The sequence below is a fragment of the Haliotis rufescens genome, unplaced genomic scaffold (genome assembly GCF_023055435.1).
Source record: "Haliotis rufescens isolate VD_foot unplaced genomic scaffold, xgHalRufe1.0.p SCAF_93, whole genome shotgun sequence".
In the NCBI taxonomy this organism is placed as follows: Eukaryota; Metazoa; Mollusca; class Gastropoda; order Lepetellida; family Haliotidae; genus Haliotis; species Haliotis rufescens.
The window spans coordinates 31,274-46,831 of NW_025964387.1; the positions used below are offsets into that span (position 1 = coordinate 31,274).

Consider the following 15,558-nt stretch of genomic DNA (forward strand, 5'->3'; position numbering starts at 1 on the left):
GATGTACTTTACATAGTGTTCCAGGCAGCGTGTAGCCAGACCTCTCTCTCTCACTCACTCACCCACCCACCCACCCACCCACCCATTCACTCACTCACTCACTCTCTCGGCACTAATGTCAGCTACAGATGTTTAAACTTGTGATCACTGCAGAGAATATTTATAAACCAATGTCATTAAAATCAGATCCTAGTTCTCGCTACCGCTACACAAAGATTTGAGGACATCCCATTACAGGTCACGTCAGAACGACCTTTCATTTGAAACAGAAGAGACAATCCAAAGCCATGTACTATTAGACATTCCAGAATTTTCTTTAGTTCAGTTTTCAAAATTTGAATAAAAAACTATGTCAAAAATGTTTTTCAAAGCATAGTCTGGAATGGAAGTCGCATTTTGAAACTTGTGCCATAAAGCTTGAGAAATCTGCTTTCTGACTGGCTAATGTCAATTCATGTTGGTGATTTCATTGGTCGGTCAAAGTTGACAAAAAGTCATTCCAACAATTATGTCCTGTAGTGGGATGTCCTCAGATCTTATGTAGCTGTAGCGAGTACCAAGCATGTCATGATCAGACTTTAATTAGATTGATGATCTTTTGAATCCATCATCCTGATATCGCCATGTCCTTAGCATCTTTGTCAAGATGCAACATTGCAGTATTCCTGGATACGTCAAGTCTCATTTTCATGTTTGCAAATGTGTAGTTTGCTGCATTAAAACATACATCATGAAATGTTGTCTTTGTTCTTTGTTAGACAATAATACTTCACCATCATTGCCATGTCAATAAACACAAGAGGACAAAGTCATCGATATCCCCCTTTGTGAATATGTCAACTAGTCTTCTATACATATATATAGTTTCCATGGCAACAATATACATTATATATATATGAGGCTCAAAAATGAGGCAAATGTTCACTCGATGTACATGTAATATATAATAAAATATTAAAGTCCACGTTAGTTACACTGAATTGTTGTCATGAGACAGTGAAAGTACTATGTCTGAAACTGATATAAAGAAGATGATGGACTAACGTGGACTTTATTATTTTATTTAAATATTACATGTACACCAAGTGAACATTTGCCTCATTTATATATTTATATATATATATATATATATATATATATATATATATATATGTGTGTGTGTGTATATGTATATGTGTATATATATATATGAGTATATATATGTATATATATATATATATATATATATATATATATATATATAAAAGCAATGCTTCTAACTGAGTGCGACTCATGTACTGTGCAGCGTATAGCTGTATTAGTCAACGAATCATTTCGACTGTCGTTAAACACCACACTCAGCAATATTCCAACTGTAAACAAACAACCAAGGCCCGACAATCCAGTGACTGATATAGGAGCAGCATTCCTCCAGTCTTTGCTGTACGATGACACAAGACCCGTTAAGATGCGGGATAGAATAAGTCCTCAGCAACCAATGATTGCCATATATGGTGCTTGGGTGGTCAGGCTTGCTGCCTTGCCTGATGCATGTCATCGATACCATTTGTGTGGACCATGATGTCAATCACTGGATTGTCTGGTCCAGACTCCATTATTTACAGACCACCGCCGTATAACTGGAATATTGCTGAGGGTGGCGTTAAATAACAAACACACACTCATAAATTCACAATCATACATGCATAGGATCCAGCCCTGGTACATGTATTTTCGTTATTATTTAGTTTTCAAAGGATCTGATACAAGTTAACATCTCGGTATATTTTACGGTTTGTATTTTCGTTTTCATTACACAGTTTTCAATGGATCTAAGTCGGTCTCTGACACTAGGATCTGCACTTGATCTGACATCAGGCTGGAAAATTTCCCTTTCAGCTCTTTGAGATAGCCCCTCTCTGTGTTGGTGTGCTCACACAGAATGACGCTGATGCCATTACTGACGGCGTTGAGAACATCATGATGTGACATCTCCCCAGTCACGAACAGATCGGCCTTGGCCCCACGCAGAACGCTAGATCCAGACCCTGCACACACAGCCACGGAGCCGACCTTGTCAATGCCTGTACAAACCAAATACCAGTAACATAAATAATGAAATTATTGCGAGGATGTTGGTTGGTTGGTTTGTTGTTTAACGCCGCATTCAGCAATATTCCAGCTATATGACGGCGGTCTGTAAATAATCGAGTCTGGACCAGACAATCCAGTGATTGACATCATGAGCATCGATCACGCAATTGGGATCGATGACATGCATCAACCAAGTCAGCGAGCCTGACCACCCGATCCCGTTAGTCACCTTTTACAACAAGCATAGTCACCTTATACGGCAAGCATGCGTTGCTGAAGACCTATTCTACCCCGGAATCTATTGCGAGGATGTCCCTTGATTTAATAAAGTGACATATTCTCGTCAAATCGTCCCCTCAGGTTCCCTACACGGGATTATTCCGGGAACAGCAGTCAAGGGAAAACAAAACCCACGTTAATCTCCGATCTCTTTCTCATGCCTGTGTTGCAATGACATCACATAACAAAGCACTCCATAAACAATGTAGTGTAGTGCTAGAGACTTCCTCAATGTCTGGTCAAGCCTTGTCAACCCTATGATGGCATCTTTGTTCTTTGCACCAACCGATTCTTACAGTATCCCCCGGATAAGTTTGTGACTCATAAATATATTACTATGTTTGTTTTCCAAAGGACTGCCCAGTTTACTTTTGTGAAAGTGTTTTCATCACTGGCTATATATTATACACATATCTGCTTAAAAACCATGTCCCTTCAGGCACCAGGTACTTATTTTAACTGTGTCGTTTGCACAGTCATACATTTAATTTTGAACCCACAGAATAGAAGATTTGAATTATTAATTAACAAGGGCAAAAGTGAGCATGGCTCTCTGATAAGCCGGACCCGCCTAGTGTGTCAGTAGTTTCAAATTAAATAATGGATAGGGTTAAGGTTTGAAAAATTCATTCATTTCTTTTGACTGCACCCCTCCATATGACACAGATTATATGTACTAAGTTTGAGATGAATCCACTGAAAAGTTTAAGAGAAATCGTGCAGACAAAGTTTTCAGACGTACGGACGGACGGAACATTGGTATAACTATATACCCCCTGACCTAAAAGGTCGGGGGTATAATAAATGTCCACACAGCATTTAAGGCGCGTCCTGTATACTGACCAGATGCAGACGCCAGCCGGACATGCTCCAGACCAAGATGAGTCTTCACTCTCTCTACAGCTTCTCCAAGAGTGAGGGGTGAAGTGAGTTTCCCTACACGGCCCATGCCATAGCCCACCAGTGGAAGCTGACCGACAAAACGTGTGTACGTGACAATTGACAAACAGGATTATTTCACTGTCAACCGTTTAGGAAATTCACTATTAAATCTCTTACTAAATATCTTCGTGGGTTTCCTGGTTTGAAATTTTAAAAAGTCACCCCATTCTGAAGTGATAATTACATCACACGAACACAACATATCCTAACAGCATGGATAATTACTTATAAATACACACATTTTCTAACAGTGGATTGGCCGACTCAATTGTTTATAAGATGCCATCATACAGCTGTCATATTGCTGGTAGTGATGGGTATTGGCCTTTCATATTGCAGTTTATATGCACAACCTCAATTCGTTATACTGTTGCTGTAAGTTAAATAAAATCAGATCATAGTTCTTGCTATACAGTTTAAAAAAGATCTGAGGACATCCCATTACGGGTCATGTCAGACCGACCTTTCACAAATTTTGACTGACCAATGGTATGAATGACAAGAAGTTGACATTAGCCAATCAGAAGGCAGCTTTCTAATGCTATAAATGTTCAAACTGGCCATTAAGCTTTGAAACATATTTTGACAAATTCTTGATTAAATATTTGAAAACTGAACAAAAGAACATTCTGGAATGGCTAATAGATGACCAAGATTGTATGGATTCAGTCATAAAGCCCATAACTGTCGTTTAGGATACCCCTTAAATGTCTCGAGGTTGCATGATTAGAAAACACATTCCAACTGTCACTTTCATGATCTGGTAAGCGACGTTCTGACTGGCCGGAAAAAAGGTCATTTTGACGGGACCAGTAATGGGATGTCTTCAGAGCTTTGTTTAGCTGTAGCAAGAACTAGGGTCTGATTTGAATGAGATTGACTGTTGCTGTGGACCAATTTAACGTAGACTCCTGATCAACTTACCTTCTCTATCTGCCGCTTCTCTATACTGACCACCCCTTGGTGGGACTGGGCACTGTCCACCAGCCGAGGGACGTCACTCTTGCAGCATGACACACTCACTCGGGTCACGTCTTGCTCGGTCTTCTCATGCAATGCCCTTTCATAAAACAGATGTGTTGAACAGTATTGAAACCTTCAGACACCAACATTCACCGAGTAGGCACTACGATCGAGCCTGGAAATTTCAGCCTTGTTCAGCAAGGGTGGAAACTGGACTTTTATAGTCAGTTAACGCCCTTGCCTCAGGAAGATTGATGTTAAAAGACAATCGGGTCAGATTCTTTTTATCATCCAAAATCTTTGAGCTTTTTTTTGTTTGTAAACAGTAATATAACCAGTGTCTTGAATGTGTTGAACAGTATTGGTTGGTTGGTTTGTTGCTTAACGCCGCAATCAGCAATATTCCAGCTATATGACGGCAGTCTGAAAATAATCGAGTCTGGACCAGACAATCCAGTGATTAATATCATGAGCATCAATCCAAGCAATTGGGATCGATGACATGCATCAACCAAGTCAGCAAGCCTGACCACCCGATCCCATTAGTCGCCTCTTACGACAAGCATAGTCGCCTTTTACGGCAAGCATGGGTTGCTGAAGACCTATTCTACCCCGGATCTTCACAAGTCTGTATAGTATGGAAACCTTCAAACACCTTAAACCTTCACCCAGTGTAAGTATTCCAGGGGTGTAATTGAAAACCACTGCACCATTCAGTATGACAACTCACTATGAGTGCACAGGGGCACAGTTGAGAGTTGGGTACCCGTCCAAATGAGTGAGCTTGTTTTTTTAACAGTATTTCATTCATAAAAAGTATGTCAGGAAAGCCCAAAGTAATACAGACCTAACCCTTTGGTGAAATCGACATGTATAGTGCTTACAAACCAAGAAACATCATCAGGGTGAATAAGGGATTCAAACAATTTATCATAGGTTTTAAGCATGCAAAAGGGAGGCAACTCTAGACAGCAAATTGTGGCACCTTAGATGACTGGGCCACCCATGGCCGACTTACTTAAGACACAACTGAGAGTTGGGTTCTCATCAATACTGTATAGTCACTGGGGGCATGGGAGCATGGCAGTGGAGGTGACTATTGGTCTGGAAATCACTATTGCGATAACTATTGATATTGCAAGCAACTATTGCGATAAATATTGATAGTTTTCAGTGTATCATTTTAGATGGATTTTAGAGTTGAATTAAACCTTGGAACTGAAGTTTCCTTTGAATGTGATAACCATAACAACAAATAAAAAGTAAGGTTTGAGATATGACTGATTTGTTTTTTCTTTACCCTAATAATTTAAGAAAAAGAAACTTCCACATTACCATGTGTAAATTACTACCACTCATGATCAAAAGAAAAACAAATTTGAACAGCATTGCATGTACAATCGAAACTATCAATATTCCTAACTGAAATCGATAATAGTGATCGGAAACTGATTTAACAATCTATTTATTGACTTTAAGTGCTTACCAATAACAATACATCGATATTTCGATTTATCGTGACACCCCTACATGGGAGTATGATGACACATAAGCATAATTCTCAGCATTAGAAATTGGCATCAGTTTTGAAAGATAAAAAGCTGCATCACTCACTGCCATATTTGTTTGCCACACAATATTTGCTCTATATGATGGCAGCCTGTAAACAATCAAGTCTGGACCAGACAAACCAGTGACTGACAAGAGCAGCAATCCATGCCATCAGGGTACGTTGTCAGAAAGTCTGAACAGCCTATCCATTAAATCGCCTATTATGACAAGTGTAGGCTGAAAAGGACCTATCCCCATGGGCCTTAAAGGGTTGTTTACTCACAAATGTAGATAGGTATCCATGTCAATGTTATTTATCACTGTTATCTATTATCGATAGAAAACGTCCAAATTGGGCAACACATGTACGCGATCTGTTATTTAGATATGTCTATGGTATAGTATGGATCTCTCAAAATGTTGGAGATACCGAATTATTTTTAAACCAATTTAAAGAGAGATTGTATACTTGTTCCTCCCAAGAATGGCACTCGTCTTAAGATTCCTCTGCATTGTCATTTTACAAAACGCAAAAATCTTTGTTAGATTGTGAACTATATTTATCTATGCGGTTATCATATTTACAGAAAAGATTGTTAACTTAATTCAGATCTGGATGTAATAATTTGGGTATACAATATTACCGAAAAAGAATATTGCGTTTAGGTGATCCTAAGACTCTTTGTAAACATTGTGGATCAGTTGAAGATGAAGCACATATTTGTATGCATGTTCTATGATGATAAGCGTGAGGATTTACTACCAAGACTAAGCAATAACCAGTACTACTCACTAAAAAGTTTGTGTACCTCAAAAGATATCAATATTTTAGTTCCATTTACTAAGTTTCTCGAATGTATTTTCTTTTGCTTAAACCTCATTAAATTTTTATATGCATAATATAAGTCAATATGAGAGAAGTGGTAACTCTAAAAGTATTTGTAATACTATTTGTACTTTGGTCATGTGGCCTGAAATGCAATAAAACATGTCTGTCTGTCTGTCATTTACTCACAGAGCGCTTGTGGTGATTCTCCTGGGTATGGATTTGTCTGTGAGTGCCAGGACAAGCTTGGAGGCACCAGCTGTTTCCGTGACAATGTCTACCTGACAACCAAACTCCCCGCAGCCTTCACTCTGCTCCACTGGCTTAGTGTTCTTCATGTCTACAATATATCCATAAACAATTGTAGGACATTTTACCTCAATTTGTAGGACTATCAATATACCAAGTCACCAAGGATCAACACCCAATCCATTCAGTCACCATGGTCACCTCTTACAAGCGAGGGGCGGTCGGGTAGCCTAGTGGTTAAAGCGTTCGCTCGTCACGCCGAAGACCCGGGTTCGATTCCCGACATGGGTACAATGTGTGAAGCCCATTTCTGGTGTCCCCCGCCCTGATATTGCTGGAATATTGCTAAAAGCGGCGTAAAACCAATCTCACTCACTCACTCACTCACTCACTCACTCTTACAAGCGAATGTTGGTGGGGGCCTTTTCTAACCCGGAATCCCCACAGCAGGATACATACATTGTATATCATAAAGTCTAAGTTAGATAACAAATTGGGGTTTGCATGTCTGACTCAAAATTGCTGAAACTGCACTTTGGACTAAGTTTAGTCGCCCTGTTATTAAAAGCTAGTTCCTGCTGCTTTACCTTGAAACTACAACATCCACAAGCTGATATGTAATGATAGAACATGGTGACTCCTCCAAGACTATCCAGGTATTTTATCTCCAGTCTTCTATGACAAATACCCTGGACCCATTTGCTACCATTGAGCCTGATTTGAAATGCACAACAGTGAAAAAAAGCCATCCAATCAAATTACTTTCTTGTGAAGTTAGGGAGCAGTTGAGGGGGTGGTGTCATTTCTTAAACAAAGCTATCGTAATTAATGGTTCCAGGGTATTTATTATAATACAAATGAGATACATGGGCAGATACAGCTTTTTTGAAAAGGGGGGGTGCACAATTAAGATCTATTTATTATCTTTGGTGGTAATTTATACAAAAAAGAAGAAGATTCTTTTCGAAATAAAAAGGGGGGGTGCACACCCCCACACCCCCCCTCTGTATCCACCCATGAGATATAATACCCCGAATATTGTCCTTCTATATAGGTCTGTGGTCTTTCAATACCTCTCCAAAAAAGATATCGAATACCCAAAATAATTGAGGAGGTTGGTCACTGGTGACAGAGAAGATCATGTTTCCTGATCATGTCTCACCAAATGCACTGATCAGCCAGTCATTGACACCTCCACTGAGAGCATCGTAACACGTATGTGGAGAGTAGATGGCGATTCTCTTCTCAATGCATTTCACAATCAGCTTCTCCTTCCACAACTTCTGCGTCAGCCTCTTCATGGGGGAGAAGATGGGGGGATGGTAGGACAGAATCATGTCCGCGTTCTTCTCTATGGCCTCATCCAGGACCAGCGGGGTCAAGTCATTTGTGAGTAGAATGGTCCTCACGCTGTGTGGGGCGGAGGGTTCAGTGAGGAGACCCACGTTGTCCCAACTCTCCGCCAAACTAGTGTTTGCAAATTGGTTGAGAATGTTTACAACCTTTTTCAGTTCCATTCCCTCAAGTGAAGTATGTAAGAAGTTCTTCTTGGTGATACACGGTAGAAACTGTTGCTGCAACCGGCCTAATCTTGAAACGCTTAAATACCGACACGTATAGCTACTACTTTTGCTTTTAGAAAAAGAGGCTGCATGCTCACTTGTGACAGGTGCGTTAATGGTTGTGTGGGAATCTTGAAGTATTGCCACTACTACAGTGACAGTTCGCGAGTTATTGATTTTTGATATCCATGACGTTAAAGACTGCAAAGACATTAAAAGTGGTTGTATTAAGTAATCACTGATACATTAGCCATTAACCAAAACATAATATGTCCACCCTTTCGTTTTGTTTTGGTTGCCTTCACGTGTTGATTAGTTCAAGTTCCTTACAGCGATGCCGCTTTTCCTGGTAGTTTAGAGAAGGTGGCACGCGCTGGAATGGAGCTTTGCTATGGCAAGGAAGATAACTCTAATCGTCTCTTGTTTTGACATTGAGCACCGTAGTGTTGTGTAAGTTAAAACATGGACACTTAATACTATATTTAGGGTCCATGGTTAAAACAAATCTCAGTGGTCCATAGCGTACGTTCTGATATGGATTTACCCCAAAATACACATCACTTGAAACTGTGAGGCTTGGTGGAATCTAGAAACAATTATTATCGTGAAATGTCAAAGGCTGCCCGTGTCAAGTCACTGGACAAAAGAGTCGACATAAGTATTTTTGTTTTGTCATGGTGCCGTTGATAACTCAATATTATCATCCAAAACTGGCTCTCACGGAAGATAGCGCTTGGATTAGATCAAGCGATATCTACACTGTAGATATCGCTGCAATGAAATTACATCACAATGCTTTGCAGACCATTGTGATGTCACTGGTTACCATGACGTCACAATCAAATGACATCTCTAATGGCTCTGCTACTGAAGCTGTTAGCAGTACTTTTTACACTGAAGACACTGCTAATTACTGTCTACAAATTGAAAAAGTTGGAAGAATGATGTTGGATGATAAATAAAATCTCACCCTCGTGTCTTTTGATATCAAATATATCAACACTCGTTGATAAAAGTGGCAAAAATCCTCGGCAAGCCTCGGAATATTTCCACTTTTATCCACTTGTGTTGATATATTTGATATCAAAAGACACTCTGGTGAGATTCTTTATTTATAACGCAGGTTATTTTTTCCAAATAATTTAAGTATACTTTTATTACAGATGGAAAACCTCGTTTACAACTACACAAGAAAGAAATGTCAGTATTGAACATCTCACTACCTCACAATAGTTCGAAGATTCTGAAATGTTGCCAACTGTGTTTTCGACAGTTTTCAAATTCTTCCAAAATGCCATCAAAAGTTGCAACGTCAACAAAGTTTGTTCCAAACAGCCAACCAGTTTCAGAGGAAGAGATCGAATCTTTACAGCAGTTTATGGACAGGAGTGAACGCCTCCTTGTATTAACAGGGGCAGGAATCTCCACTGAAAGTGGAATTCCCGACTACAGGTCTGAGGGAGTAGGTCTGTATGCCACAAGCTCCAACAGACCTGTACAGTATGTAGATTTTTTGAAAGACGCAAAGATCCGTCAGCGGTACTGGGCAAGGAATTTTGTAGGATGGCCCCGGTTCTCCTCCTTTTCACCAAACAAGTCCCATTTGACTTTAAGTTCTTGGGAGAAGAAGAGAAAGGTGTCGTGGCTGGTGACACAGAATGTTGATGCGTTGCACTACAAAGCTGGCAGTACACAGCTGACCGAGTTACATGGGAGTGCACACAGGGTGGAGTGTCTGTCATGTCGGAAGGTCTTGCCGAGACACGAAATGCAGGAGCTGATTCAAGCCAGAAACCCTAAATGGCATGCAGAGTCTTTTGAGATGGCCCCTGATGGTGATGTGGCTTTGTCTGCTGAACAAGTCCAAGGCTTTCAGGTAATAGTTTGTTTTTTTGTTTGATCAGAGGAATATAATCAGAGCTCCAGAGCTTGTGGATATTTTACCCATGCATTTTAAAATCATTGGGTATCAGTAATTCTATCTGGGTATTCAAATTTCTGTTACCCACTAGTTTTTACACATGTGGGTATTTATGTTAAATATTTAAAAACACTATTCATCTAGTCCCTGCAAACTGGTGTTGTGTGGGTTCGAGAGCTTTATAGGACTCAAAAATACCACGATACTTCCACAAGAAAGTGGGATGGCAAATGATCATGATGTAACTGTCATCGTGGAGTTTGGCAAGGTTGACGGAATGCCCGTTTATAATTTCAAAATAAGTTGCTGATTTGCTAATCGAATACGCAGGGTTACTTCACAATATTTTGATGATACGCACAAGTTTTATTTTTGTAGCGTATCTGTAATGTTCTTTGCGTATTTGATACGCTGGGATTTTATTTTACTGCGTATTTCTGCATTTCTGATGCATATTTCACGCAGATACGCAGCTTATCTGGAGCTCTGTATAATTATTAGATATCCATTCCAACTCGAACAAAACACACAGCCTCAAACCATGTTCTTGTCCCTGAGTACCTACAATCGTTTAATTTGTTATCACCTTATATTCAGTTTAACTTGGTTATGAGTGAGTGAGTGAGGTTTTACGCCACTTTTAGCAATATTCCAGCAATATCACGGCAGGGGTCACCAGAAATGGGCTTCACACATTGTACCCATGTCGGGAATCGAACCTGGGTCTTCGGCATGACGAGTGAACGCTTTAACCACCAGGCTACCCGACCGCCCAAACTTGGTTATGAAATGGCTGTACATGTTTAATATAATATGATATAAATGCTTGGATCAAGTAAGCAATGTTCTTGGCTCTCATAACAGACAGTACCCAGAGAATTATTTTAACACTTTTAATAAGGAAAGCTGTTTATTTCTGACCTTGTGGGGATTCTGGGTTAGAATAGGTCCCAACCAACATATGGTGGTCACAAGAGGTGACGTAATGGATTGGTGGTCAGACTTGGTAACTTATTTGATTTCGTCTCAGTGCCATGGATTGTTGCTGATAATATCAATCTCTGGTTTTGTGTGGTGAAAACTCAATTATGTTACAAGCAGTCTTCATAAAGGTTCAATATTGCAGTGTGATGTTAAACAAACAAGTCTGTATCTCTGGTACGAGATTGCTAATGGTCAGATACATTCAAAAGGGAGGGGTCAGTGGCTTCAGACATTTGATTTCTTGTGTGTCAAGTACAAACATGTTTGACTATTGACTAAATTAAATAAATTTTTCAATATGTTTCAAGTGAAATGACATCTTACCTAAATGCACCATGAAGGCAACAAATTTCAATACAGACACTTTTGTACAATACATAGAGGGAACATCGCTCACTTCCGTTTTATTTTCTGTCCAGTACGTGTACATAATCTATTTTAGATTTTACATTTATAAAACACTTGTCATATATTTATGTTTTTAAATTTCTTTTTGTCATGTCCATCTTTTAAAGTTTGGTGTGGTTTGTTTGTTGTTCAACGTCGCACTCAGCAATATTCCAGCGGCGGCCTGTAAGTAATTGAGTCTGGAACAGACAATCCAGTGATTAATATCATGAGCATCGATCCACGCAATTGGGATACGATGACATGCTCCACCAAGTCAGCAAGCCTGACCACCCGATCCTGTAAGTCGCCTCTTACGACAAGCACAGTCGCCTTTTACGGCAAGCATGGGTGGCTGAAGACTTATTCTACCCCGAATCTTTTCTTTTAAGGTGCCGTCATGTGACAGCTGTGGTGGAGTTCTCAAACCTGAGATAATATTCTTTGGAGACAACGTTGCTCGACACATTGTGGACCTCGTCTTTAGAAAAGTCTCTGAAAGTGATGCAGTACTTGTAATAGGTTCATCCTTGGAGGTACGTTATTACACGGGGCCAGGGGCTTGTCATATCAAAATGTTTATCCACGTTCCAAAGTCGTGTAGGGTAACTTCTTTAAGTGGCATTTAGAAGTTGGTGTGAAGAACAAGGGAGATAGTTCTATGGATATACAACTCCTTTGTCATTATGAATTCAACGTCTCTGTGTAGATACTAACACTGTTATCACACTTGCTTGATAACAGGGTTCAAATCTACACTGAAACTTTGTATTCATTGTAATAAAGAAGTTGTATATCCATAGAACTATCTCCCTTGTCTGTCCTGGAGGGTGTTTAAGTAGGGGTCAGGTGATGTCAGTGGCTTCTGAGTGTTGCAATTAACTTTTCTTTCTTTCGTTCTTTCTTTGTTGTTTAACGCCACACTCAGCAATATTCCAGCTACTGGTATATGACGGCAGTCTTTAAATAATAGAGTCTGGACCAGACAATCCAGTGATTGACATCATGAGTATCGATCCTCACAGTTGGGATGCGATGACATGCATCAACCATGTCATCGAGCCTGACCATCCGATCCCGTTAGTTCCCTATTATGACAAGCATAGTCACCTTTTACAGCAAGCATGGGTAGCTGAAGACCTATTGTAACACGGATCTTCACGGATTTGCCACTCAATAGTTCTTGAGTTGGGTCACCGGTATTTTTGTCAATGTTATTTACTGAATTGGTAATTACTTTACTGCGCCAGTATGTAAAATACATTTCCATGTTGCTCCATTTGACTGACCTGCTGTTTCAGGTGTATTCTGGCTATCGGTTTGTCAACAGGGCCCACAACGAGAGTAAACCAGTCGCTATTGTGAACATAGGAAGAACCAGAGCAGACGATCTGGCTCAGCTCAAGATATCAGCTAAATGTGGGGACATATTACCAAAAATACAATTGTAAGACCTGTGGCCGTAGTTAGAAACATTCTCATTTCATTAATACTCTTACCTTACTGAGAACATTAGCTGAGAGTTACATTTAAGAGTGTAGTGATAATAGTTCTAAGTGTAACTTTTAACTGAGTAAAACTGTGAGAGCAACTCTTTGTTTGGATTGTAATCATGACCAGGGAAATCCCCATGCTATTTTTAGAAATGTGAGCACTCTTTAGATTCAGAGGTAGAATTATGACACTGCTGATCCTGTCATCCATTTAACATGTTGATGAATAGTGCAAGGTGATTGATTGTAATTGCAATTTTCAGCCCAAGTGCTACTGCACTTCTTTTGATTATACATGGTGATAAACCATATTTCTGTTCTTGAAAATGTCTCCAATGGCTGCAATGTCACACGGCAGCCATTTTGTAGACTTAAGAAAATTCTTAATTATTTAGAGCTCTGTGAGGACTAAGTTTCGCTCACTCCAAGAGTAAACTTAAGTCTGAAGGGGCTTTTTATAACTAGGTCTTAAGACAATTCTAACTTTGTAAGAGAAATTTTTAGAGAATTCTCAATTCTTTCTACACTTAAAAGTCACTCCTAATTCTGAGAATGTTTGTAACTATGGCCCCTTGTGTATTCTTTGTACATGTTGTAAAAAATGATAAACCTTTAAAACATCTTGATATGAAAACATTTTATATCCATCACAGTCGAAGGGAGATAACTTTCTGCAACAATTTTGAATCCCTCTACTTAAAGCTCACATTAAGATGAATTGTGTTTGAGATGAGTAATTAAGTGGTACACAAATAACCCAGTTTGGGCCAAGTGCTCTCCCTTGGCACGACGACCAAGAAAAAGCACATGTATGTAAAAATCCATACAGCCACCACAGGAAAATTCAGCAAACAGTCAATGGACATAAACACATACCCAAAGCAGATATTCCTGACTGAAGAATGTATCAGTAGCTTTGAATACACAATTATTGATTGTTGTGTTGGTCTTGAGTTCTCTTACGAGCAAATGGGATGAAATGGAAAAGAAGGAAATCATTGTTACATCACGAATCTCATTCAATCTCTTAATGTTTTAGTGTTCTGGCACTTTTTATAGTTTGTTGGATCAGTCCAGAATCTGTAGCATGGTCCAGATGAACCAGGTTTATGGTAGATTGTCCAGATTAACCAGGTTTCAGTCAGTAGTTCAAAACAGAACAAACATTGTTTAAAATGTATTTATTGCACAGCCCAGTACTGACAACAACTTGGTTCCATCATCGCCCTCTGTACAACATCTGTATTTATTCATCTCTCCTAGCCACTTCATACAGCAGTCAGTCAGGCGGCAGCACCAGCATCCAAACAACATTCAACTTCTTCATTAACATATATTACTCAAAAGAGTGAGTGGGTTGGGTTAATGCCGCTATTAACAGTATTCCAGTTATATCGCGGCATGTCAGCTTAACGTGGGCGGAAAGCCCAAAGTGATGCAGGTCTCGGACGTTTACCACTTCGGTGAAACCCACGAGCACGGGTATGGTGATGACAAACCTAGAAACATAATTTGGGCGAACTGGGATTCGAACCAACAATTATAGGTTTCTGGCGTGCCCAAGGGACGCAACTCTGCACAGCGAATCGCGGCGCCTTAGACAACTGGGCCAACCGTGCCCCCACAATTCAAAAGAAGTGAAGGAACAGCCAATATTCGTTGTGACTAGTTAACCGGTCGTGGCTGATGGGTAATCCACTACCGCTTTACGATTGGGGATGTTCTTTAACTTATTTTGAGTAGCATATATAAGGGATGATAACAGTTGACACTGTACAGCTTATAGATGTAGCTATCTGACTGGTCAGTTTGTAAATGTGCCCATACACCCCTCAACCTTCAGCTGGTAAAATCCTGTTATTTTAGTAAGCATTTCTTCGTATTATTTCGACCTTGTATTCAATCTAGAAACTGTAGAGTGAATGAATTTGGTTTAACACTGCTTTGAACAGTATTTCAGTTATATCAGTGCTAGGATGAAAGTGATGCAGGTCATAGATGCTTGCCACTGTGGTCAAAGCCACAAGCAGAAGTATGGGGTGGCAAACCTAGAAAAATATTCAGGGCGAATCTGGAATTCAAATCCAAGATCATCGGTTCCTGGTACGCCTAAGGTACACAACTCTGCACAGTAAATTGCAACATCTTCAAGGACTGGATCTCTCTCAAATTCATGGCAGTAAATTCAACACAATGTGATGATACAGCTACATATGACCAGTTGTCACAACGCGAGCCTGTCGATCATGGTGGAGGAAGGGGACTCCATAAGATCCCTAAGAAACATTTTTTTCATATACATGTACTAGTAAATCTATCAAGATTATC

At 39.8% G+C, this 15,558-nt stretch overlaps 2 protein-coding genes across 4 annotated transcripts; one reads left to right on the forward strand and one right to left on the reverse strand.

The window, feature by feature from the left end:
* Positions 1 to 1,760: 1,760 nt before the first annotated feature.
* LOC124132002 (NIF3-like protein 1) lies at positions 1,761 to 8,793 on the reverse strand. Its single transcript, XM_046495563.2, has 5 exons — positions 8,046 to 8,793; positions 6,824 to 6,974; positions 4,219 to 4,354; positions 3,196 to 3,322; positions 1,761 to 2,063 (listed from the first exon to the last, which is right to left on the reverse strand). Exons 1-5 carry the CDS (start codon positions 8,656 to 8,658, stop codon positions 1,792 to 1,794), a joined length of 1,299 nt encoding a protein of 432 aa, XP_046351519.2. The 5' UTR covers positions 8,659 to 8,793; the 3' UTR covers positions 1,761 to 1,791.
* A 25-nt stretch (positions 8,794 to 8,818) lies between these two features.
* On the forward strand, positions 8,819 to 14,168 carry LOC124132003 (NAD-dependent protein lipoamidase sirtuin-4, mitochondrial-like). Of its 3 annotated transcripts, none has more exons than XM_046495564.2 (4): positions 8,819 to 8,895; positions 9,609 to 10,321; positions 12,130 to 12,273; positions 13,039 to 14,168. In XM_046495564.2, exons 2-4 carry the CDS (start codon positions 9,644 to 9,646, stop codon positions 13,186 to 13,188), a joined length of 972 nt encoding a protein of 323 aa, XP_046351520.2. In that variant the 5' UTR covers positions 8,819 to 8,895; positions 9,609 to 9,643; the 3' UTR covers positions 13,189 to 14,168. The 3 variants fall into 3 exon arrangements, with proteins under 3 accessions (XP_046351520.2, XP_048247584.1, XP_048247586.1); XM_048391627.1 differs by lacking the exon at positions 8,819 to 8,895 and adding an exon at positions 8,901 to 9,103; XM_048391629.1 differs by lacking the exon at positions 8,819 to 8,895 and adding an exon at positions 8,901 to 9,014.
* Positions 14,169 to 15,558: the final 1,390 nt, after the last annotated feature.

Excerpts from the sequence above, each read along its gene's own strand:
- LOC124132002 (XM_046495563.2), bottom strand. The coding sequence starts at position 8,658 with ATGTCTTTGCAGTCTTTAACGTCATGGATATCAAAAATCAATAACTCG. Across the intron at positions 6,975-8,045 it reads CTGGCTGATCAGTGCATTTG|ACATGAAGAACACTAAGCCA; the intron begins GTGAGACATGAT and ends GATATATTGTAG. Across the intron at positions 4,355-6,823 it reads AGAATCACCACAAGCGCTCT|GGCATTGCATGAGAAGACCG; the intron begins GTGAGTAAATGA and ends GTTTTATGAAAG.
- LOC124132003 (XM_048391627.1), top strand. The coding sequence starts at position 9,055 with ATGTCAAAGGCTGCCCGTGTCAAGTCACTGGACAAAAGAGTCGACATA. Across the intron at positions 10,322-12,129 it reads AACAAGTCCAAGGCTTTCAG|GTGCCGTCATGTGACAGCTG; the intron begins GTAATAGTTTGT and ends TTTTCTTTTAAG. Across the intron at positions 12,274-13,038 it reads TAATAGGTTCATCCTTGGAG|GTGTATTCTGGCTATCGGTT; the intron begins GTACGTTATTAC and ends CTGCTGTTTCAG.